Source organism: Mercurialis annua, linkage group LG5 (assembly GCF_937616625.2).
Source record: "Mercurialis annua linkage group LG5, ddMerAnnu1.2, whole genome shotgun sequence".
NCBI lineage: Eukaryota > Viridiplantae > Streptophyta > Magnoliopsida > Malpighiales > Euphorbiaceae > Mercurialis > Mercurialis annua.
This window is the reverse complement of record NC_065574.1, coordinates 8,426,384-8,451,001: the sequence shown is the minus strand read 5'-3', so window position 1 is coordinate 8,451,001 and position 24,618 is coordinate 8,426,384. Positions and strand designations below refer to the sequence as shown.

The 24,618-nt window shown below is 33.3% G+C and overlaps 3 protein-coding genes and 1 long non-coding RNA gene across 7 annotated transcripts; 3 read left to right on the top strand and 1 right to left on the bottom strand.

The window, feature by feature from the left end:
- The first annotated feature begins 7,451 nt into the window (after positions 1 to 7,451).
- LOC126680512 (uncharacterized) lies at positions 7,452 to 11,247 on the top strand. 4 transcript variants are annotated; one of them, XM_050375645.2, is made up of 6 exons: positions 7,486 to 7,576; positions 8,357 to 8,420; positions 9,366 to 9,627; positions 9,902 to 9,992; positions 10,854 to 10,920; positions 11,003 to 11,247. In XM_050375645.2, exons 1-6 carry the CDS (start codon positions 7,572 to 7,574, stop codon positions 11,057 to 11,059), a joined length of 546 nt encoding a protein of 181 aa, XP_050231602.1. In that variant the 5' UTR covers positions 7,486 to 7,571; the 3' UTR covers positions 11,060 to 11,247. The 4 variants fall into 4 exon arrangements, with proteins under 4 accessions (XP_050231603.1, XP_050231604.1, XP_050231602.1 ...); XM_050375644.2 differs by having other exon boundaries at positions 10,809 to 10,920; XM_050375646.2 differs by lacking the exon at positions 8,357 to 8,420 and having other exon boundaries at positions 7,452 to 7,576; positions 10,809 to 10,920.
- A 1,512-nt stretch (positions 11,248 to 12,759) lies between these two features.
- On the top strand, positions 12,760 to 15,415 carry LOC126680511 (ankyrin repeat protein SKIP35-like). Its single transcript, XM_050375643.2, has one exon. The coding sequence runs from the start codon at positions 13,220 to 13,222 to the stop codon at positions 15,095 to 15,097; it is 1,878 nt and encodes a 625-aa protein (XP_050231600.1). The 5' UTR covers positions 12,760 to 13,219; the 3' UTR covers positions 15,098 to 15,415.
- A 212-nt stretch (positions 15,416 to 15,627) lies between these two features.
- Positions 15,628 to 19,065, top strand: LOC130015497 (uncharacterized). Its single transcript, XR_008790712.1, has 3 exons — positions 15,628 to 17,193; positions 17,431 to 18,629; positions 18,716 to 19,065. It is a non-coding gene; the product is annotated as an uncharacterized LOC130015497 (long non-coding RNA).
- Positions 19,066 to 20,836: 1,771 nt separating this feature from the next.
- Positions 20,837 to 22,771, bottom strand: LOC126680374 (cytochrome P450 81Q32-like). The gene is made up of 2 exons (XM_050375494.2): positions 21,815 to 22,771; positions 20,837 to 21,573 (listed from the first exon to the last, which is right to left on the bottom strand). The coding sequence occupies exons 1-2, from the start codon at positions 22,715 to 22,717 to the stop codon at positions 20,959 to 20,961; spliced, it is 1,518 nt and encodes a 505-aa protein (XP_050231451.1). The 5' UTR covers positions 22,718 to 22,771; the 3' UTR covers positions 20,837 to 20,958.
- Between the last annotated feature and the right edge of the window lie 1,847 nt (positions 22,772 to 24,618).

Genomic DNA, 24,618 nt, shown 5'->3' with positions numbered 1-24,618 from the left:
GATTTTTTGGTATTTTGGTATGCTAAGGGAAATGAGAGATAATTTCCATTATATAGAAACATGGGCAAATGTGTAATTGCTTTTAGGCTAGAGTTTTAGTATATAAACACTAATAACTATAGATTTTATGTCATCGTCGATTGATATAAGTGAAACTCTTTACGGTTGCTCCAAGGACATTAGCGATTAGTTTAACCTCATTAAATTCTTGTGTGTGAGGGATTTTTTATCATCTTAATTTTGTTTATTATCATTGTTCAAACTATATTCTACAAAATTACTTGTTCTTCGCGTTATTGTTATTGTTTTAATTATTGCACCGCGCGCCTAGATTTCATAACAATTGGTATCAGAGCTTTGTTGTGAGGACGTTCAATTGATTGAAGGAAAACGACGATGATGAACAAATTCATTGTAATGATGTTGAATGGGCCTAGAAATTTCGGATAGTAGAAAAGAAGGGTGAAAGATATATTGGCACAATAAAGATTGTTAAAGATGATGCATGATAGAAAATCAGGTAATCTTGATGAATTAGACTGGTAAGAACTACAATTGTAAGCGGATGGAATCATCTGATTGTGTTTGGCAGATGAGGTCTTGTATTATGTGATGGATAATTTTGTCATGACCCGATTCCATAAGTCGAGACCGGCGCTAGAGTACATGAGTGGTTGCTCTGAAATTTGTAGCAAGCCTTAACAGGTGCCAACCTTTTCATTTAATTAACTCACTATAAACCATAAAGCATTAAACTATTAACATAGCCCTGCATATTATCCATTCATCCAAAAGAAACATACGCCGTGTCTTAATGTTCTAGTTCTAATACTAGAACTACTACTGGGGTATTTTTTAGAAGTAAAACGGTTTTATATACAAACTTCTAGTCAAAAGCATCCTCAAATGACAAGAAACTCAGAAGGTACTTCACAATCAAAGCATTCATAAAAAAAGTTAAATTCTTCGGGATCAGATTATACTGAGTGAGATGGTATCATTACTAATAAATACTTCATCCGTCCCAAAATTGATAGGCACTGTTTGAATTTTTTTTGTCCCAAATTATAGGCGGCAATTTATTACTTTAATGCTTAAATGACATATATACCCTCGCTAATTATAATATATTACACTAAAAAGAGAGCAAAATTCACTAAAAAATAAAGTTAACACTGTATTTAATAAGGGTGATTGTGCTATGTTTTTATAGAATTACTCATTTTGCATAGATTTATTAAATCTCTTAATACTTGTGTTTGTCATGAACTACCTATTAATTTGGGACGGGGGGAAGTATCATATAACATATAAAACAGTGTCGTAAATCTTTAATGCATATGCATACCAAGCACATAAAACAGATGAAACTTTAATCTTCAGATTTTATCACTTCCTCGATCAGCATTTAACCATATGAATCAAAATAATCATGATTCTTACATTATATTTTTCACACCTTTTTCTCTCATCTAAGGTTTGTTCCACTCTTTAAAACCCTAATCTCTTAACCTAAGCTTGCTAACATCTAAATCCACTTATACAAACACTTAAATTATCTTTTTAGGCAAAAATCAAAGGTTATATGGTAGATTTAAGTGGATTTTTTTAATAAATTGATCAAAGTAAATCATAATCTTTGGAGTTGACTATCTTGGTGATATTGTGGTGAAAGTTATTGAATTTGTGAAGAGTTAATCTCAAGAGCAAGATTTACAAACCCTTTTCATGATTTATTGTTTTGATGAGGTTTAGATCATGAATTTGTTGTTGAGATTTTCTTGAAATTTTGATCTAAATTTGACGATTCTTACATACATATGATGGATTATGTTAAATCCATTATTTAAAGTTGATTTCTATGGTTTGGTGATTAGTGTGATTTTGATTGAATTTGGGTATGTTTGTTGAAATTAAAAATTTGGGCTAAATTATGAATTTTACAAAATTGAAGGATTCTTTTATAAATTGATCAAAACATGGGAGTTTGGAATAAAGAGGCTGTATTGAAATGAATTTCATATTATGAATCCTTTTTGAGTAATTTTGATGGTTTTGAAAGAAAAAGAATTAATTGATCAAATTTGAAAAGTATAAAGACTTTTTGGTATTTTTGCTAAAAATTGTATTTTAGCCAAAAGGGGCTTTTTTGAATAATGTTGTGTGAAAAAATATGATTTCAAATATAAATGTTGGGTTATGCTCCGTAATGGAAAAATAATGATTTTCGGAATTGAAATCGTTCAAATCGGACTGTAAGGTAAGATTTAAGCCAAGGACTTAGTATGATTTCGAGAATAAAGACATAAATGTTGGATCTGGAGTAATATATTTGATCAACAAGTTGAAACGGCAAAATAGAAACGTTTTTATCGGAATTTTTTTATTGGAACTAAACGTGATAATTAATTTATAAAGGTCGATTGAACTGTGACTGTTAATGCTATGATTGATTGATTGATATGATTGTTTGGTTTGAGTCTAGAGTTGACCTAAAATTAAGATTGTGATAGTAATATGAATTTATTATATTTATCGTGTTTGAAGGCTGCGGAAGGAGAACAACATTGGTTTCGGGTGCCAAGAATCTTGGATAATTAAACAAGCTGTGAGTAGTACTTTACTTTTAAATATTTTGAAAATGTATTGCTTTCATGATAAGTTATTTTATGCTAATGTGTCACGACCCAAATCCGAGGGTCGCGACCGACGTTAGGGAATGGGAGTGATTGCTCCGAAACCCGTAGCAAGCCTAAAAACCATTATAAATTTTTTTCGCAATTCAAGACCATACATCACGTATGATCTGTCATCAGAAAACATCGTTAAAACTTTTCCCTTGTTTAACGAAAACATATTTCTGAAAACTGGGTTCGTAAAACCCCGATTGTATTTCAAGAAATCTGAGCACAAACATCAATCTCATATGACGTACTTGCTCTATTTCCAATACAATCCTAAAATGCTAAAATTATGAAACCAGTGTATCTTTCAAACAACTGGTCACAGCATTTTAGAAAACACGCAGCTTTTCAATAATATACATATACAGTAGTTCAAATCAGAGTATATCAAAATAAGTTGAACTGCTGTAAGTTAAAAGACAAACTTCCCAGTACCCGACTACTTGCAGCTCTAGATGTATGGCTGACATTGACTTCTAGAAATATTGTGGAAGTCCGGCCTCGTACTTGATTATCTGAAAGGTAAACATTAGGGAGGGTCAGAAATATAAATATTTCTGAGTGAGTTCACATATTTACAATTGAATATTTAAATCGCATATATATAAAACATTTGTACACATCAAAAATATTACCAATTAGTTGATCCATATGAAACCCTACAAGACAGACTATTGTATGGGTCTCAACCTACACAATATAGGCCTTAGACCGTGAACTGAATCACTGCCGTCTAAGCCGGGTGTCTGGACCGTAACCGTGAAACTGCCATCACAGTACTGCCTGTGACCGTAACCGTTACTGCCGTCTCAGACTGTTAAGTCAGGGTCGTTAGCACTTCCAACGCCCAATGACATTAACTGACCTCTATGTCAGACACAGACTCGTATCAATAAACACTACTGGTGATCACACAGTCCTATTGACAACCAATAGGAAGCTTGTTCCAATGGATCTTTCATGGTTAAGTTATACTAGTGCGATTTGTTATTTAAAACAGTTTAAATATAAATATTCAAAAGTAAAAATCACAAAGTAAAACTCACAGAACCGATGCCCCCATTTTAAAAACGTAAGCTCCCATCAAGCTCGTCAGTCAAACACATTGGTGTTTAGCTCGCTAGATCGACCACTCGTCAGATCTAATTAAAATTCAAATGTCAAAACGCATCAGACATTGAATTTCTAACTCTAATCCTATCGTATAAACGATAGACTCAAATACCATTTCTATTTATAGACGACTCTATAAACAGAACATATAAATTAATCTCGAAGTTGAACTTCTCGTTCAAATCGTAATACCACTCTTGGTATAAACTTATAGTCACTTTTAACATTAATCCACTTAATTAATGTATGGCTTTATTAAAACACCACATCGTTTTAATAAACCAACTATCCTCAAACATTTAGGTTCTTTTAAACCTTTTTTTTTTAGTTCACATTCTGAACTTCAATCGAATCACGATTGATTTCACGACTTGAAACTGTCTGAATTCGAGTTTCAATGTCGCGTGTGTGGACCCCCGAAGAAGCCCTACTGTTCAGGTTGGAAGCACTGCACGTTCGTGCAGCGATAGGCTTCACGTTCGTGCAGCCTGCAAGATACACATTCGTGTATCTTGCTTGCACGTTCGTGCAGCATCCTGGCTGCACGACGTGCTGCTCGGGAGCGATCCCCGGGCTGTATTCTGACGTGCTAACTCGCTTTTCTCGTCCCTAACACTTAAACACAGTCCAAAACATCCAATTCTATAATTAAAACGTTGAATCGATACGCACACGATCGATTCAATATGTTTAACGTTTAATATCGAATATATAATTAATATATATCGAAATAAACATCGTATACGAGATTAATACCTCGATTACTAATGGATTCGTTGAAGAATCGGAGTCGAAATCGCGAAATCGGCGAAAGCTACTCGCGCCACTGCCCGTCTCCTTTGCCTAAGCAGGCACGTCATTTTGAGGAGCAGAATGAATTATGCGTCCCCCCTCTCCTTTATTTATAGGCAATTCATATGGCTAAAGTACCATTTGATACTAACTCAATCATGCATTTTAACTCTGATTTTAATTAGTCGTCCGTAGTCCAAACGGAGACTAATTCCAAATTTTACGAAACTTTACCTAAAAATCCAATAAAATATAAAACAAATAAAAATATAATTTTTATTTGCATCCGACTTATATTTTATTTTTAATAAATCTCCAAAGATTTATTAGGTCCAAATAAGTCTCACTTAAATAAAATTACTACGTCCAAATTTAATAAAAATTGGACCGTAGCTTCTTCGAATTATTTCGCGGATAATGACACCAAAATTATTTGCTTGGGACTTATATATTATTTTATTTTCAATTTAGAAAATCTAATACCATTTAATTAGTTTATAATTAAAACTAATTAAAGTAAAGAATTCAGGGACTAAAGAAAACCTTTTTCCTTATTAGCCACCGCCTCCACTATTCTTATTCTTTTTATTTTCTTTATTCTTTAATATATATATATATATATATATATATATATATATATATATATATATATATATATATATATATCTTAATGTATATTCGTCCATAACTCGTCGAGCTTTTCGAATTTCGACATTTTAATTTCGGGGTTTTGTCCGAAATCTTAAACTCTCCATTTAGAGTGGTCATTAATATTTTAATTATCAATATATTTTTATCTACGACGCGCAGTTGTATTCTCTATTATATTAATCTCGTTCATATCACTTTATTAAAATTTAAATTCTCGATTTAAATTTTAAACTCCAATTATTACGATATTCTTTTACGGATACGTATAAATTAAATTTACGTTTAAATTTAATTTACGTATTCCGAATTTATTAAATCACTTTCCGTGATTTAATTTAATAACCTTAAATAGTCAAAACTTATTATTACCATTTGACTATTAAACTTGGTCTTTCCGAATATTTTTCTTAATATTCGAAATCTCAAAATTTTATTTTTAATATTTTGATTACTCCAATTTGACCTCGTGGCATATTCTAATTACTTAAAATTACAGGGTATTACATAATGCATATCACGACGATGACTTTAATCCAGTATAATTCTGATGAAATGAGATTACCTACTGAGCAACAATATGACTGTGTGTGCATTAATAATATCGAGTAATTTACATGTCTAAGGTAAATAGAAAGCAAATGAAAGGTCAGACGATGGTGAACAATATGTACACGGCCCATGATAACGGTATCAAAATATACGGTCATGAGACGACTGCGATATACGGCGGTCTTGACAATTGACGATGGTGAAAAGTATATACCCAGTCAATGACAACGAAGGTTGAGATACCCAGTCCTATGGCAACCTCAGTTATACTTCCGGTCAAACAGAGAAATACAAGAATCATAATTGTTACGATTATTGTGATTGAATGATGATCGAGGAAGTGTTTGTAATTCGAGGATTAAGGTTTCGTCCGGTTTTCTGTGTTCAGTATGCATATGGATTAAATATTTACACCACTGTTTTAGTTTTTATATAGTAATATTTATTAGTAATGGTGATATCTCACTCAATTTAAAACTGATCTCGTGGAATTTAATATTTCTCAAGAGTGTCCTGATTTTGAGGCTATCTTCTGAAATTTTTATTCTCGAAAGACATTTTTGCTAGAAGTATGATTTCAATTTTAAATGTCTAACGATCCCGAATAATTTATTATTGTATTTTAATAAAAAACTATCATGATAATATCTAATTTTACACCTTAGTTAGATTAAAAAAAATAAAGAAAAAAGGGTCATTTATGCTCCTAAAGTTTGACTTGAAGATCAAGAAAGCCCTCAACGTCCGGAAAGGTTCAAAAATGCCCCTAACCCTTTAAAATATGAACAACCATGCCCCTTATTTTGACACATAAATGAGACGTTAAGGGCCTGCCTGTCCAAATCGGGAGCCCGATTTTTCATTTTTTAAGACGGTAGGGGCTTATTTGAACCTTTTTTGATGTTGAACGCTTACTTGATCCTAAAAATAAATTTTAGGAGCATAAATGACCTTTTCCCAAAAATAGACGGGTTTAATTAACAAGTTACAAATTATCATTTTTAACGTATTTATTTATTATAATTTTCTTATAGATGTATGTGGTATATCAATCAATCAATACTATATTTAAAAAAAACACCAATCAATACTAAAATGTCACATTAGACCGAGCAATAAAATAGTAGTAGTAATTTTTTTCGGTCAAATATTGTAAAAAGGCCAAACCTTTTACAAAAGTTTCATAAAAGTCCTGATTTTTCAATTTTGTCGATTTTGACCAAAAACAAATTATTTGGTTTCAATTGTGGCCAACTCTTAATTTGATTTCAATTTGCCTATGTGACGCTTATGTGGCATGCCAAATATTGAAAGGTCGGGACTTTTGTGAAACCAAATAATCCATTTTTGGCTAAAATCGACAAAATTGAAAGATTTGGACTTTTGTGAAACCGAATAATCAGTTATTGGCCAAAATCGACAAAATTGAAAGGTCAGGATTTTTGTGAAACTTTTGTAAAGGTTTGACCCTTTTTACATCATTTGGCCTTTTTTTTCCTAACGTGAAAGCAGGTAAACGAACAGAAGCGAGAGAGACAGTAAAAAGGAGAAAACAGAGAAGAAGAAAAATCTGTATTGGGTTTTGACCCACACCCATACCCATACCCATACCCATACCCATCTTCTTGTTTCTTACTATATTTCTTTAATTATTGGTTTTTGTTTTTATAGTTTTTATTGCTTCTTTCAAACGACTCTGCAGTTCTTGATACTGCCGGAATTTGATTCCCTCTGTTCCGCAAGATCTGATAAAACTATTGCTTTTGCTCCTAAACTGCATGCATGGGGTAAGTTTTTTGTGTGTTTTTAATGATATTTTGATACTTAATCAGTCTGCTATGCCTGGTTTGTTTGTGGTGTTTTAGTGACTCAGCCTATTGACTTTGTTTGATTAATCATAGTATTTGGATTTGAAGTTTGATGAGTGTTATTTTAGGTTTTGAGGAACTTGGCTTATCTTGGTAATTTGATTTTTTTTAATTCTTTTAGGAATCTATGTTTGCTATTGGTACCATTTGGGAACTTAAAAACCCATGCAAGTGTTGACAGGAAACTTTCTAGTCGAGCTTCTTGGTCGGTCATTATACCCCGAGAAGTCGAACCCTTCGTTTTCAGTCAACGTCTCGGCAAACAGATTATCAAGTTACAATATCTGATTTTGTAGTCTTTTAATTAGTAATGCATTAGGTCTATCTGAGTTATTCAGTATCATCAAATTATTATGATGGAGCTCTTAAGTAGCAAAGTAGACAAGCAGCACATTTAAAAGAGCACACTGGCTATCAATGGATAGTTGTTAGATGTCATATGGGCATTCCCAAGCGGTTCTTTGCCACGACTTCAGCCGTAGAGTCAATTAGAGGATGGATGATTACTAGACAGCATTATTCCCTCAATTAGTACCGCATACATGATAATGTCTCTAAATGACCAAGCTATTTGAAACTGGACATATTAGATTTGCAGGATTTGTCCACTTTAGAGTTGATTGTATTGTTGTTTAAATGGTTTTAGTGAAAGTGGTAGACTTAGTCTATCTAATACATCTTCCATCACTTTATCTGTAGGTGGACCATCTTGCTTTGCAACATTAGCCAAATGTATCGATATTTCCTTGTGCAGATTGGCAGTGTAAGATAAACTTAAGAAATGGGTGTTTACAAAATACATTTCCTGATAATCTTGACATGTGGTGTGGAGCTGGTATCTTATATGTGTTATTGTGGAAACACGGCTTGATGGCCTAACCATTGTACGCAACCCAATACATGAATATTCCAATTCCCTGTAAGCATAGTACAGATAGATGTTATCACATGATCCTTAGTTTTCTAGCTTTAGACACGTTTATTGTCAATTACTAAGCATTTGAAAATTTTAATCGACATCTAACATTTCCTGGATCTTGATTTTAAAATATGCTTCAGGTCATAGCTTTCTAAAACCATATTGTCTTTCCAAGTCATCATTCTTCACAAAACCTCCCCTTTTCTGTCTTGTTTCGTAAATCTCTTTTATCTTAATTTTCAGCCAGCCATTTTGTTATAAGATTGCACATAAGAGTTGTTTTCTGATGAATTGATTAATGTTTACTTGATATATACGTATTGATTTTGATACCTTGAATATACAACTTCGAATGATGCATAAAGATGAATACACATCTTGCATTTCTGGATACTCCTAAATGCATGCTAATCACATTGACCTTGACTGCTACCATAAGTTTTAGAGTAGCATACATTTTGCGCCTAGTAAAATGAAAGCTCCTTCCATGTTCATATTTTGGATTTCTTGCAGTGTTTATGGTTTTTTTATCCCTTATAGGCTTATCCAATCTATAGTGATAGTTCACCTGGGTCCAACATAATTGACTTGTAATAAGTTTCAGCACTATAAGTCTATAACTTTCCAAGAGAATGAAAACAATGTTCTTGTGTATTAGTGAATTGGAGATGTTGCGGTTAATTTATGTTATAGTTGCACCTTGTGTTTTTATTTGTATCACGTGGTTACATTTATGTTTTACAGCATCTGGTATTCATCAGTCATTTGATTGTATGTGATTTGCAACAGAGCAGTGGTTGTCTTGGATGCTACAAGAAGCCTACACTAATTACCTCAGTAAATGAACCATCAAAGGGAGCAAATATTCAAGGTCAGACAGTAAAAACACCTAGCATATTAGAGGAGTTTTGGACCACCAGCACTTGTGATATGGACAACAGTGCAGTTCAGTCTCAGGGAAGTATGTCATCGATAAGCATGCCTAACCAGACCCTTGATCCACATGGCAGCTCAAGTAGTGGTAATGCACCTTCCGAATTTGTAAATCATGGTAAGTTATGTAGGATTTGCAACCTTGTTGTTTTACAATCTCGATATATCAGACAGCACATATTATTTGTGGGCAATATTCTTTGCTTAATGTCAATATAAAGTTAAAAAGCTTTAAGACTTTCATGTTGGAAAACCGATATCGGCTGGATAGTAGGTCCATCTGACCACACATAGTACCATCAGTCTATCTAGTATGCTGCACCCAGAGATCATGTTCACCGTCTCCATCCGAGTGTGCACTGAATATTAGTTAAATAAACTCTTGATTGCAGGTCTTCTTCTCTGGAATCAAACAAGGCAGCGTTGGGTTGGAGATAAAAGATCTTTGAATCGTGCTCATCAGACTCCGGAACCCAAATTAAAGTGAGTAGCTCTAAATATTTCTAAATCAGTCAATTTAACAGAAAGGTAAATGTTAAGTATCATTCAGTTATTAAATACTACTAACATCTTTGTATATATCTTGCAAGTGATCTGTACAATGTACATAACTTATGTAGTACTGGATTTTTGAGATTCATTCCAATATGATGCGATACATCTTAACATGGAGTATCATCTGTTAGTCCCAAATTGTTTTTTTAGGCATTTTTTTAAGCTGTACAGTTATTTCAACAGTCCCTTTTAATAGTTTGCATTTTCAAAAGGGTGCATTCCCTTACTGGGGTCTTAACTGTGACCAAATGATCTTTTTTCCTTTTAGTAAATTGAAGTTCCTAAAAGCCCGCATCACTCTGGAATGACATTCTTTCCAGCTCTTTTAAATTTTATACTAGGAAGTAAACACTATGTATGTACCTTGTAAATTTTAGTTTGAAAGCTTCAAATACTTGTGAAGAACTAGGTGATTATATTTGTTTTGTTGATGGACCAAATGTTTATGATCCTAACTGAGCATAAATATGAATAAAGAAGATTGTATTTCTTTCATTTTTTAGTGATTCTTGTCCAGCGCTTGTTAATTAGAATTTTACCCTGGAAAAAATTTAAGTGTTAATATTCCATTTCAAATGATTGGCAGAAAATATTAATGTTGATGAAATGCCCTTCAAGGTTTATAAAAAATTGTCTGTATTTGCAAATCTCTAGCACTTAACATGTAGATGGTGATACATTGTTCGCTGTCATAAAGATAAACATTGATCATTCGTAAACTTCGTTTCTGGTTTATGTTGTCAGCATTGATTGTCTCTGCATGGTTAAAAACTTCTGGCTTTGCTGCAGTTGGAACGCGACATACGACAGTTTACTTGGGAGCAACAAACCATTCCCTCAGCCTATTCCGCTCACTGTAATTCTCTCTAATTCTCATTTTGTCGGCTTCAATTTATTAAAATTCCACATTCTCATTACTCAGCGATCGCAAATGACAGGAAATGGTAGATTTTCTGGTGGACATCTGGGAGCAAGATGGTATGTATGATAATTAGAAGATATACAAGAGTTGGTTAGAATTGAAGTTTGTCTCCTTAAATGTCAGATTAAGCTGCTGTTGGACAAACCGAACCAGAAAATTATTTGTTCTCAAGGCCATTTTTAGACATGCCTTTGTAATGCATCCAAACCAATTAAAATCATTCGGTTGCCAGTGCTTTCTAATGGCAGCAATTTTCCCTCATTTCATCAAATATTCTATGACTGTCTGATTGCTGACGATTTTCGGTTTGGTTCAGTTTTTCTATTCGGTTTATACCTAAAGTGAGCGGAAATATGTACTACCAAAATAGAACCCAACCGAAAATTTAACTTTTTTTTTATAAATTTTAAAATAAATTGAACTGCATTTATTGATTTGGTACGGTTTGGTTTGATTTGTACGCACTTTCCTATATATGATATATCATTCAATCCTGTTAAAACGACTATGAAACTGGAATGCTACAAAGTAAAATCATTTTGGTTTACTATCTTCATAGGAATATAGCTATGTCTAATGCCAATGGTTAATATTTCATTGTTCTTATTTGCAGCGAGTTTCAAACTTTCATTTAAATGCATCAACAAATCAGTCATCTGTCTACAAACTTAAATGTCGGAATTAACTAGATAAATTTTATTTATTATATTAGTTTTAGAAGTTTATAATTTAATTTAAAATCAAGTCATATCAACTACCAAAAACATATTGAATTATATAACTTTTAAAATAGAATAGAATTGAAACATATTATATTTACTTGAATTTTTAAAAGAAATTAAATTTAATTTTGAATTTTTTTAAATATACAAAGAATTATATAAATATGTTTTATAAGTATTTTTAAAAACTTATATGATTTATTTTATGAAATTATGTAATTCTTTGAAAGAAAAATATATAAAGGTTAAATTAAAATTTATTTTCTATAATAAGACTTTTTAACTAACATAAATGAGTACTAGTCAATTTTTGATCAAATATTAGCGAAAACTCGACTTTTTAAAAATTATGGAAAAATTAATAATTACAATATAATGTCACGAGAAGTGATGTTTCTCCCTTCATGTTGGGTTTATTGATTTAGAAAAAAATTAATTTTTGCAGACTCAGTTAATTCTAACTTTTTAAAACACCAATTTTAGTAGTATTTTGAATTTTTAGCATTTAATTATAATCCATTTCTAAATTTAATTGAAAAGACCGTGATAAAAACACCAATTTTGTAGTATTTTGAATTTTTAGCATTTAATTATAATCCATTTCTAAATTTAATTGAAAAGAACGTGCTATTCTCTTACCTAGTAGGCAAAAATTTACCTCCTTGAAAATGATGATTCATTATTTTTGCCACTTGAAGGTCTTGTAGACACTGAAATTCTATCAAATTTTAAAAATAGAAAATAAATTAAATTAATATTTTTGAATAGTTTGGCTTAGAATCAATCATGCTATCAAAATTTTAGTTTATTCTTTTAAAAATCATTAACCCTTCATATAATAGTGTTGTATTTGGAGCTATTATATACTTTGACTATAGCTACCATGTTACTTCTATTAATTAACAAGGAGTACTCCTATTAAAAAAATTATTTTATTTAATTATTTTATACTATATTTATATTTTATATAAGTGTATTTATCAATCAATATTGTTTTGTCACATTATTAGACCGTAAAATAATAGTAAGCAATTAAAAACCTTTACAGCATAACAGTAAAAAAGAGAGAAGAAAATAAATGTTTGGTGGGTTTTGACGCATCTTCTCTCACAGGTAAATCGCACCTTAAATTCTTCTCTCTCTCGCTCTCCATCCCTCAAATTTTCGTCTCTTAATTTTTCGTCAGGGTTTCGTTGCCGATTCTCCTTTGATTGATTCAATTAATCATGGCGAGGAATTGGTTTGTTTCTATTAGGGTTTGTAATCATTAGTGTGCTTTTTTTTTTGCACCTTTTTGATTGTTTAGTATTGATTGAGATCATTTTAAGAGTACCCAATACAAATTAATCCTCCGAAGAACTAATTATTTCTTCTGGGTATTAATTTTTTTTTTCAATTGGGAGTTTTTGGTTCTGTAAGGATGTTTTTTTAGGAAATTAGCTGTTTGTTTGATTAGGATTTTTTTTCCATTTTATTGGTCTTTATGCTGGTGTGATTGTGAGTGAGAGAGGATGGAAAAAGAAATTGTGTGTGTTGAGGGGGCTAAATTATGTATAGGTGATGAGGTTAATTCTGAAAACTCAATTTGTGCTGAAATGGAGGTTGAAGAGAATGAGACTGGTAGTTCCAAGAGTGAAATTCAGCTTATAGCGTCGGAAAACGGAGAGGGGAGTAATGTGGTATTCTCTAGAGAAGGGCCGATTATTAGTAATGAGTCGAGAAGGTGCGGTTTGTACCATCGTGGTACGAAGAAACTTAAGTCTCATGCGGTTTTAACGGAGTCTGGTGTTGGTAAGAATGAGGGTATTGGTCATGATAAGAAACGGAATAAACAAGATAGGATTGAGTTAGGTCGGATGTTTCAGGGAGCGGTGAGTTCACATGATTGGGAGCTTGCGGAGAGTTTGATTTTATTGGCGGATCGGCATACTCTGAATGATGCCTTGTGTATTACTTTGGATTCGATTTGGTTTTTAAGCACGCAGCAAGAGCTTAGTGGGATTACTGGATTGATTAAGAAGATTATTTCTAATGGTGCTTATGACTTCACTAGAGCTGCTCTTAGAACTTCATTTTTAGCTTCATGTGTTTCTGCCTGCCAGAGCAGAACAATGAGCCTGGCAGATACAGTAACTGTGATGGCTCACAGGTTGCACGAGCGTCTTCAAGAATGCAATGGGGATGAAGTGTTAAAGGCAGAAGCTGGTGCGAAGGTTCAAAAGTTTACTGAATGGGCTTTGAAATGTATAGGCTTCCATTCACGTTGCCAAGGGAATAGGGACAGTGTGAGTCATAGCTCAGCCGTTGAGATTCAACTTCAACTTTCTGCATTCAAGACATTTTTAGACCTTGCTGGCAATCATCTCACAGGGAAGGATTTCACTGAGGCCTTTGACGCTGCTTGTTTTCCTCTTACTCTTTTTTCTAGCTCATTTGATCGTGGCTGGGCCTCTGGAATATTTGCTACTGCTATCCAAGGATTATTGAGTATGCTAGTTGAAGGGGGTGCAGACAATGTCAACCAGTGTTTTCTTGAAGCCTCTCGTTTTGGAAGTACAGAACTCGTGCGCATCTTGTTGCAGATTGCGCAAAGGAACAGCTTGGATGTTGATGTCGATTTGGCTCTTGGTTTTGCTTCTCACTACTGCAAAATTGGAACAATGGAATGCCTAGTGGAAGAGGGTAATGCTATAGCTTTCTTAGGCCCTTTGATGAGAGCAGCGGAAAGGGGCTGTATGCAGGTTGTGGAGTGGTTTGTAAACAGGGGTTGCCGTGACATGGAACTTTGTCTCGCCCTTACAGCTGCTACTTCTAGTAGCCAAGTTGATGTTGCTGCATATCTCCTCCCTCATGTACCCCAGCATGTTCTAGCAGCTCTCAGCATTGAAATTCTCAAGGCTGCTGGTGAGCGAAGTGGTGGCTCACTTGATGGTGTAGCATTTCTCCTTCGTTCTGATTTCTTAAGTGATCCTGCAGCTACGTATGCTGTTGCAGACAGCATTGCTAGGTCTGATGATGAGGCTGTTGCACCTGAGTTACGAGCTTTTCTTCGAGAGCACTGGTCAGAGGCAGCTTTCTTGGATGGATTAAAGCAAGGACAAGAACATTATATGAATCTAGTGAGAATACTAAAATGGGGCGAATCTCCTATGTGCTTAAGGGATCTTCCAGGCCCTCTCAGGGTAGCAATTGCTTACCTGCCGCTACATAGGGAATGTGCTGTAGCAGGTGGTAGTTTATTCTCTCAACGGCTAAGGGGACAGCTTGTTGAAGCCGTGAGAAGACTGGGTGGTGGGTCCTTAGAACGAGTGAATCAGGGCGGAGAGCTCTTGGCTAGTTTGGAGCATCAACTTCCTCCGTTTTTGGTTCACGCCCCGAGCATTGGCTAGAGGATTTTACATTGCAGGTTTCAATACAGTTTTCCCCTTTGTACCCCATATATATGGACAAATAATATATTTCAGCTGTGCTTATGGTGAAGCTTTGAAGGTTTACCAATTTTCGTCGTGCCATTTCTATAGCATATATCATGGCGTAATAGATGCGCATGTTGGTCTGTAATATATAAGATGCAGAGCAACTATATGTGATAAAGGGTTGATGTATCCTGCCAATGTACATTTTAGCTGATATAATCTCTTTCACTATTTTCTGGAAAAAAAATCTGCGCTTCTCTTCTATTTTATGTTAATTTTATCTTTCCTTTCCTTTCCTTTCCTTTTTATTACTATTTTTTTAAGTTTCCATTTAGTTATTGGCTTTTGTTTTTACAGTTTATTGCTTCTTTTGAAAGACTGTGTAGTCCTTGATACTGGTGGAATCTGATTTCTCCCTGAATTTCTCTTTCTCTGTGAATTATATACTGGAAGATCTGATAAAACGATTGCTTTTGTTCTTTAAATGCATGTCTGGGGTAAGTTTTCTGCTGCTGCTGCTTGGATTTGGACTTCAGTAAGATTTTGCTCCGGGTCGTGTTTTAAAATGATATATTGCTAGTCAATCAGAGGCTGCTATGTTTGGTTTGTTTATGGGATTATAGCGATTCAACCTATTGACTTTATTTGATTAATCATAGAATGTCATTTTTTTTACTTCTCAGTAGACCCTATTTGCTTCTCTTGAAAAGAGATTGACGAGTTTAGGAATTGGGGTTTATAGTTCTATGAGCCTTCTTAAGCTTCTAAGGTTTTGGTGAACTTAGTTTTGGTCACTAGGAACTTGAATTTGTAGTTCGATGAGTGTTATTTTAGCTTCTAAGGTCTTAATGAACTTAGCTTTTCTCAGTAATTTGATCTCTTAATTTACTTAGGAAGCTATTTGGTTATGTTTGCTATTTGTGCGATTGGGGAACTTAAGAAATCAATTCAATTCTTGACAGGAACATATTATCAAGTTATACTATCGAATTTTATTTTTAGGATCTCGAGTATTTACTTATTGGGTGGAACTAAATGGAGTCTCAATGGTTTTAGGAAGAGATACCGAAATATTAAGTTATGAATTATGTTTCTGAAAGTCCTTTTAAGATTTCTGTTTTAGAAGATGATGCTTTTCTTGGAATAAATACATAGTAGGTTTGATGAGAAGCTGTGTTACACTTACTGGTCTTATTTGCTTAATTCTGCTAATTGACAGTGTAAGATAAATTTTAGAAATAGGTTTTTGCAAAATACATTTCTTGATAATCTTGAAATGTGGTGGAGCTCTAAACGTGTTGTGAAAATATGGCCTGATAGTCTTGATGGCCTAGCCACTGTAGAGAACAGATGAATATTCCAATTCACTGTAGATGTTATCACATGATCTTAGTTTCCGAGCTTTTGACACGTATTTCGTTTATTATCAGTTATAAAGTACTTGAAAATTTTGATCGACGTCTAAGATTTACTGGATGTTGACTTTAAAATGTGCTTCAGATCATTGCTTTCTAAAATCATATCGTCTTTCCAAGTTATTGTTCTTCACAAAACCTCCCTTTTCCTGTCCTGTTTCTTACACTTCTTTATTTTTTCTTAAGAGCTTTTTTGCTCTGTGGTAATAAGATTCTTTTCCTCCTATCTTCAGATCATAGCTTTCTAAAATCTGTGTTGGCTTATCCAATCAATAGCGATATTTCACCTGGGTCTAACGTAATTGATTTGTAATAAGTTTCGGCACTTAAAGTTTATAAATTTCAAAGAGAATGAAAACAATATTCTCGTGCATATTTAGTGATTTGGAGATGCCTGTCCTGCTCTTGCTTCATAATATCTTTTTCATCTGCAGTTTCAGGATTAACTATGATACTGCAGTTGTATCTTATGTTTTCATCTGTATACGTGGTTACATCTATGTTTTACAGCATCTGATTTTCATCGGTTATATGATCGTATGTGATATGGACAACAGCGCAGTTCAGTCTCAGGGAGGGAAGTATAACCAGACCCTTGATCCACATGGCAGCTCCAGCAGTGGTAATGCGCACCTTCCGAATTTGTAAATCACGGTAAGTTATTTCACATCTTAGACCTGCAATTTTGTTGTATTACAATCTCGATTTTTCAGACAGCACATATTGTTTGAGGGTAATATTCTTTTGCTTAATGTCAATATGTAATTAAGAGGCTTTAAGGCTTACAATGTAGGAAAATTGATATCGGCCGAGTCGTAAGGGTCATCTAACCACACACAATACCATCAGTCTATCTAGCATGTTACGTTGAGCGTGAACGCTTGAATGCAGGTCTTCTTCTCTGGAATCAAACAAGGCATTGTTGGGTAGGAGATAAAAGATCTTTGAATCGTGCTCATCAGACTCTGGAACTCAAATCAAACTGGGTAGATCTAAAGATTTCTAGATCAATCAAATTAACATAATGGTAAATCTTCCTTGCTTGTGATATGTTACAATAGTGCACTATGCAGTACTTGATATTTAAGCTTGATTGCTATATGCTGCTATATATCTTAACATGGAGCATCGTCTGTCAGTCCAAAACTGTTTTTCTTGGCATTTTACGCTGTAGAGCCATTTTAACTGCCCTTTTCAATAGTTTGCATTTTCTAAAGGTGCATTTTCCTTGCTGTGATCTACTGTGACCAAATGAATTTTTCTTCTTTTGTAAACGGAAGCTCCAAAAAGCTCTCATGACTCTGCAATGACGTCCTTTCCATCTCTTTTATAATTTTATATTTTGAAGTAACCTTGTAAATATTAGTTTGAACTTTGAAGGCTTCAAACTCTGATGAAGAACCAATTAATTATATTTGTTTTATCGATTGACCAAATATTATGTATTTTAAGTGATTCTTGTCCACTGCTAATTAATTAGTATTTTACTCTGAAAAATATTTGAGTGTTAGTATTCCATTTCAAAGGAATGGAAGAAAATGTTAATGTTGATGGAAATTCCCCTAAGGTTTATTAATTTGTTAATGTCATAAAAATTCACCAACTTTACACGTTTTCTCATTTTAATCACGCCGTTTAAAAATTGTCATTTTCATACACGAACTACCAACTTTTCTCAAATATATACACAGTTTAAAAATCCGGTGAAAATTGCTGAACTGGCAACGTGACATGTCATAACGAATCAGATAGTGACACGTCAGCAATTTTTGCCGGATTTTTGAACAGTGTATGGATTTGAGAAAAATTGATAGTTGGTGTGTAAAGTTGGTGAATTTTTTTAACAGTATCCCTTATTAATACCTATGTATAGATTTGCAAATCTTTAGCACTGAACATGTAGACGGTGATACATTGTTGGCTGTCGGAAAGATAAACATTGATCATCTCTAAACTTCGTTTCTGGTTTATGTTGTCAGCACTGATTTCCTCTGCATTGGTTAAAAACTTATGACTTTGCTGCAGTTATTATTAAGTAATATATGACAGTTTACTTGGGAGCAACAAACCCTCAGCCTATTCCGCTCAGTGTAATTCTCCCTCTATCTAATTCTTATATTGCTGGATTCAATATTAAATCTCTGCATTCTCATTGTTCATTGATCGGGAATGACAGGAAATGGAAGATTTTCTCGTGGACATCTGAGAGCAAGAGAGGTAAGTATTATTGATAAGTGGAAGATATATGTAAGAGTTGGTTAGAATTGAAATCCGCCACAATTAATGTCAGATTAAGCCTCTGTTGAACAATCCATGCTGTGTTTGTTAACTATGCATCCAAACCATTTAAATTCACCGGTTGCCATATATGAGCTATGGTAGATACCCATTAAGTTTAGTAATTAAGTAAAGAAGGCTATATCAGAAGTAAATTGATATTGAAAATGTAAATGTGTTTGTTCACATGACATAACAAGTGTGTTCATTGAATAACTTAATCTATTGGATAGATTGATTATTTGACAAGGAAGATGTTGTAATGTATGCTTACATCCTAGAAACTCTTAAGACCCATGTTCAACAACTATCATGATCCTTTGATCCATATCAACCAAACGGTCACTTCTTTTTAAATCCTAACTTTTGTCATTTCAAGCATCGGTCAATCATGAGAAGCTGCTGTGGATATTATAACACAAGTGTTTTTGCTTCCTGATAATGCTAAAGCTGATGATATTAAGGCCTAGTTGAAGTATTATTACCATTTCGAGGAGTGAATGGCTTAGAAAGGATGTGAGGGAGGTTCAGATACTGATTCTGGCTGTCGTGTATCAAATACTTATGTTTGTGATGTTATGCTAATGAAGTTGTGTGAATGAATTTCAGATGTGATGGAAGTGTGTAGTTACTTAGAATTTAGAATTGAGTTTTATGCCCAATAACGTTTAGTTACGAGCTTAGAATTTTGTTGGTTTCTCCAAGTTGCATGAAAAATTCAGTGTTTTAATTTTCGACTTTTTCGATTCTCATTTTCATTGCATATTATACCATTTAAAAATGATACCTCAAAGTTATTAATCATGGGCAGTGCCAGAAATTTCTATTCCTTGGCAATCTATAATCTACATTTCACAGTCTGGATTGTGGATTGTCTGCTATCTTGAATTTCATAGACATCTTGTGGCTGGTGGCATATGAACTATGGATAGAGAATAAATTTTTTGAATTTGCCAATTTTAGAAATATTTATGATTAGATAACTCTTGAATTTTAGTTAAAGGGTCTGATTAGTAGGCATGGTATTTTACTATTTTACATTAAAATGAGTCTGTTATACTTCGAAGAGATGCGTGGAAATGTTTTTGCAAGTCGTTTTGTTTATCTATTCTGTTGCATTTCTCATTTTCTCAACTACATGTGCAATTACTATAAAAGTTTTATATATATATGTTAATAAAAGCTCGTATAATCCTCTTTAGTGTTTCCTTCATTTTAAGGTTATCGTAGAGTTAATGCACAAGTCTTTTAATGTGGAGCTGTATCGACTGATGAACACTTCACTTAAATGAATAGTTTCCGACTTTTGGCCCTCGTAGCAAGAAGAGAGTTTGGTTGGTGTTCCGTGACGGGAGGGGAGGGGGAGTTAACACATAGTAAATAGAAAGTCCCCAGAACCTATAATGAATTAGATCGATCCTCGCACGATAAAATTGATTAGGCATAATATAGATCACAGATTATAGTAAGATAGTAGCGAGATGAAATTATATTCTTCAAGTTAAGTCATTTATTTTTCCTTAAAAAGTTTCAATATAAATAAGAAAAATTTCTATCAATCCACTCACACTGATTTTATAATTTTAAATTTTGATTAATTTAATAATAATTACAATAAGTTGATTATATTTTATGTAATAGATTGATTATTAACTTTTGAAGCGGCAACACATAATCAGCTGTATAACATCAATGAAGGTAAGATCTCTAAAGAAAATGGAAATACTAAGGAAGGACATCAGATAAGAACGGATTGGGATTTTTTCATATTTAAATGAACAAGATGGGTCATGTTCATTAATTTACACCATTCATTTTGTAATGAATTGTGTAGATTAATTTAACTTAATTTGGATTTTTTGATCTAAATCATTTTATTTTATAATGAATGGTGTAGATTTAATGAACATGAACCCTGAGAGAATTCCAATTCAATAAAAACATATTTAGTTAAAGTGCTATCAGCTTTCATTAAAAATACAAAATACTAGTATTATATATTAATAGACACTGTCAATAGTAACAAAAATTGTCACTTTATTTACATTGTCTCAAACAGACTTAAACATTTTAATTTTTTTTTTACATTATATCCTATAATCTCTCTTATTTTTTTAAATGAAGATATTAATCAACCTCTAATTATATTTCTTTAAGGAAATTAATCATAGCATCACGTGGTTTGCACAAAGCTTCCAAAGGTAAAGCTTTAGGCATAGAAATCCCTGCTCCTTCGGTCATATCAACCAGCTCTTCGCTTGGTCTTTTCCACTCGAAGCATTGAACTAGTGCACCTATTGCCAAGCTCACCACTCTGTTTGCCAGAGCAGCTCCAGGGCAAGACCTTCTCCCCAACCCGAACGGAATCAATTTATAAGCGTCGGGAGTTAAATTCTCGAATCTCTCCGGCTTGTAACTCAATGGATCGTCCCACACTGTTGGATCCCTATGAATAGCCCATGCATTGACCATCAACATGGTCCCTCGTGGTACATCATAGCCCCCAATCACGAAATCTTCCAAGGATTCATGCGGCACTAGAAGCGGCGCAACTGGACATAATCGAAATGTCTCACTTATGACGTTTTGCAAATACGGTAGCTTGGCATAATCAGACTCTTCCACCAATCTATCGTGGCCGACGACATTGTCCAATTCTGCTCTGGTCTTGTTTAAAGCTTCAGGATTATTCACTAGAAGCGACATTGCCCATTCCACTGACCCTGAAGTGGTATCCGTACCTCCAAATATCATTGTCTGTATCAAGAAATGAGTAAATAATGTCAGTTAAGAATATTTATTCAATGTAACGATTGTGTCATGTCATTTAAACAACAAATCAGTAAGACGTTTTCAATGCTTGTTAGGTTAGGTCTTGTCATTCAAACAACAAATCAATGTGTCATGTCATTACAAGAATAACGTGACACAATTGTTGCGTGGAATAATCACTCTGAAATAAATGATAATTTTATGATATAACCTTAATTAATATTACCATTATGAGGCCTTTGATAACTTCATCAGTATAGGTCTCGGGTTCCGATTCTTGTAAAGAAAGCATAGTATCGAACATTGTCTTAACATCGGATTTTACACCCGCAGAAGATTTTTTGTTCTTTCGATACTCATCTAGCATATTTTGGCATAGCTCATCGGACTGTTTTTGCATTTTTTTCATCTTTTTCTCTACACCTTGGTAATCAATCCATTGTAAAAATGGCAAAAAATCCCCAGGATTTGATGCTCCACTCATTTCAAATGTCTCCCTTATAATTTCACGAAAACTCTTAGCCTCTTCCGAATCTTCCACGCCTTCTCCATAATATCGCTTCCCCGTGATCATTGTCACAATATTGTTGAAAGACAATTCCGATAGCCTAGATTTCATGTTCACTTTCGCAAAGCCTGTGACCGAACTCTTATAGAGACCTTTCAGCAAGATTTTTACCTCTTCCATCCTGACACTTTGAGACATGTTGAGTCTATGTGTCGAGAAAATTTCAAGCGCAGCAATTCGACGAAGATTGCGCCAATGTGGACCGTACGGGGCTGTAACTATTGTTGTATGGTTATAGTTGAGGTATTTACCGACCATAAGGGCGGGTCTGTTGGCCAAAACGACGTCGTTTTTTTGGAAGCATTCTTGAACCAAGGAAGGAGCTGTTACGACCAGCACCTTGCGTGAACCGAATGATAGGTACATGATCGAACCGAACTTATTTGATAGGCTTTGTAACGATTTGTGTAGAGGTTCTTTAACGAGATGTAGATGGCCGATTATAGGAAGTGAAGCTGGGCATGGTGGAAGTTTGTAGCGCTTGTTTTTTGAAAAGAGTTTTGAGATCAGAAAAATTACAGAAACGGTAGAAATTATGTAAATCCATGTCATATGATCCATATTTTATGATTTCGTTACAGTTTATTTCCAACTGATATCTCAATTTACATTTTTTTTTTGGATAACTAGCATATTTATACTCATTAATTCTTTTGTAAATCCGAAAATTATTGTGAGAAGACCTTTCTTTGTGCACACATATCATCTAATTTTGTTCCGCAATTTAATGTTAGCAACTAATCTTATAAAAACATGATTTATGAAGATTCCATCTAAATGAGACTTTTTCTAGAATTATTTTTACCTAATTCTATCTTTTTTTTCATCTAATTATTCTCGTCCATTGGCTAATTCATGTGCTACATGTTACGGAGTTGTAGTAGGAAATGTATGATCAATAACAAAAGGAATAATATTGCCTTGTTCTTGACATGAGAGTGTGATAACAAGTGTGTAATTTTAGTAACATGAAATTGAAGAAGCTTAATTTTTAATAGATTAGTAAGTTAGTACAATATGTATTTAATTATGCTATACATATAATTGGTATTACGTGTAAATAAATAATTTCATCGATAATGTAAAGACCCCAGTAGAATTCAACCAATTTTTGACATATCCTTTATAAACATTATTTAGTTTATCTCGTAACTCTACAAATTTATTTTGCGAATTAAACGATCTTTTCATGGACGGAAAAAAAATGTGTATTGCGTTCTCAGTTATATCCGACTGGACAAAACAAAAATTTCATCCACTCATATAATAAGGTCATATCATGAGTTTTGTATAAGTTATATAGAGTATCTTATTTTTAAAACTAATTTAATTAAATAAGTATTTAAAATACATTTAACTAAATTTTACTAGTCAATCAAATTAAACCGATCATTATGAATATAATAACCATAATGATTAATGATTTTTTTATAATATTAAAGTAGTTTTATACGCATTTTACATAAGTTTGTCAAACTTCGTTTTCTTGAAATTAGTCAAAAGATAACAAGACAAAGTTTCATTGGAAACAGAAGAAGCTAGGTTGAAAACGTTTTCTTGGGACATAGTATATAAGTTGAATTTGGAAGAAAGAAAAGTAATTTTTGATTCGGGTTTTTCAATGACAAAAGTTTGTTTGCATGGCTTCCAATACAAGCTCGCCACTTGAAAGTGCAAAAGAATTTGACCCCCAAGAATAGAAGATGAAATTTTCCATCCCACATACATATAATTAAGATTCTTTAAAATTCATTTTTGAATTGCATTGCTTGGATGATTTAATTTTTCAACCACTCGGCTATCTTAATTTCTTTTTGGACTGGATGGACGTACCATATCATGCATTAAGGTAGATTTAGTACAGAAAAGAAAGTAAAATTTGACAATTGAATGAGAAAAATAATACCGGAAAAGTCATGAAAATTCATTTTAGAACAACTAATAACGGACAATTAAGGTAGATTTAGTACATAAAATAGAGTAAAATTTGACAATTGAATGAGAAAAATAATACCGGAAAAGACATGAAAGCTCAATTAAAAACAACTAATAACGACCGTTAGAAGACGATAATACATCCTATCTCTTACTTATGCTCTTAGAGTGGTACACACTATTCTTCCCAGAAAACTTTAAAAAATCACCGTCAGAAATCCAATTTGGTTTCCACATCGAGTATTTATGTATTTTATCGATGTTTTGAAAATATCATTAAAACCAATATCGTTATAATTATATGTAATTATAGACAATTTCATACCAAAATCTAAAAAGTCTCTCTCTCTCTCTCTCTCTCTCTCTCTCTATATATATATATATATATATATATATATATAAATTTATATATACATTATCAAAAGTTTTTAAAAGTTTGCAAAATCCCAATTTGATAATTCCGTTGTAATTATATTAAATTTTTCAATTAATTTAATTCTGTCAATCTTTTACCTCAGTACAATATA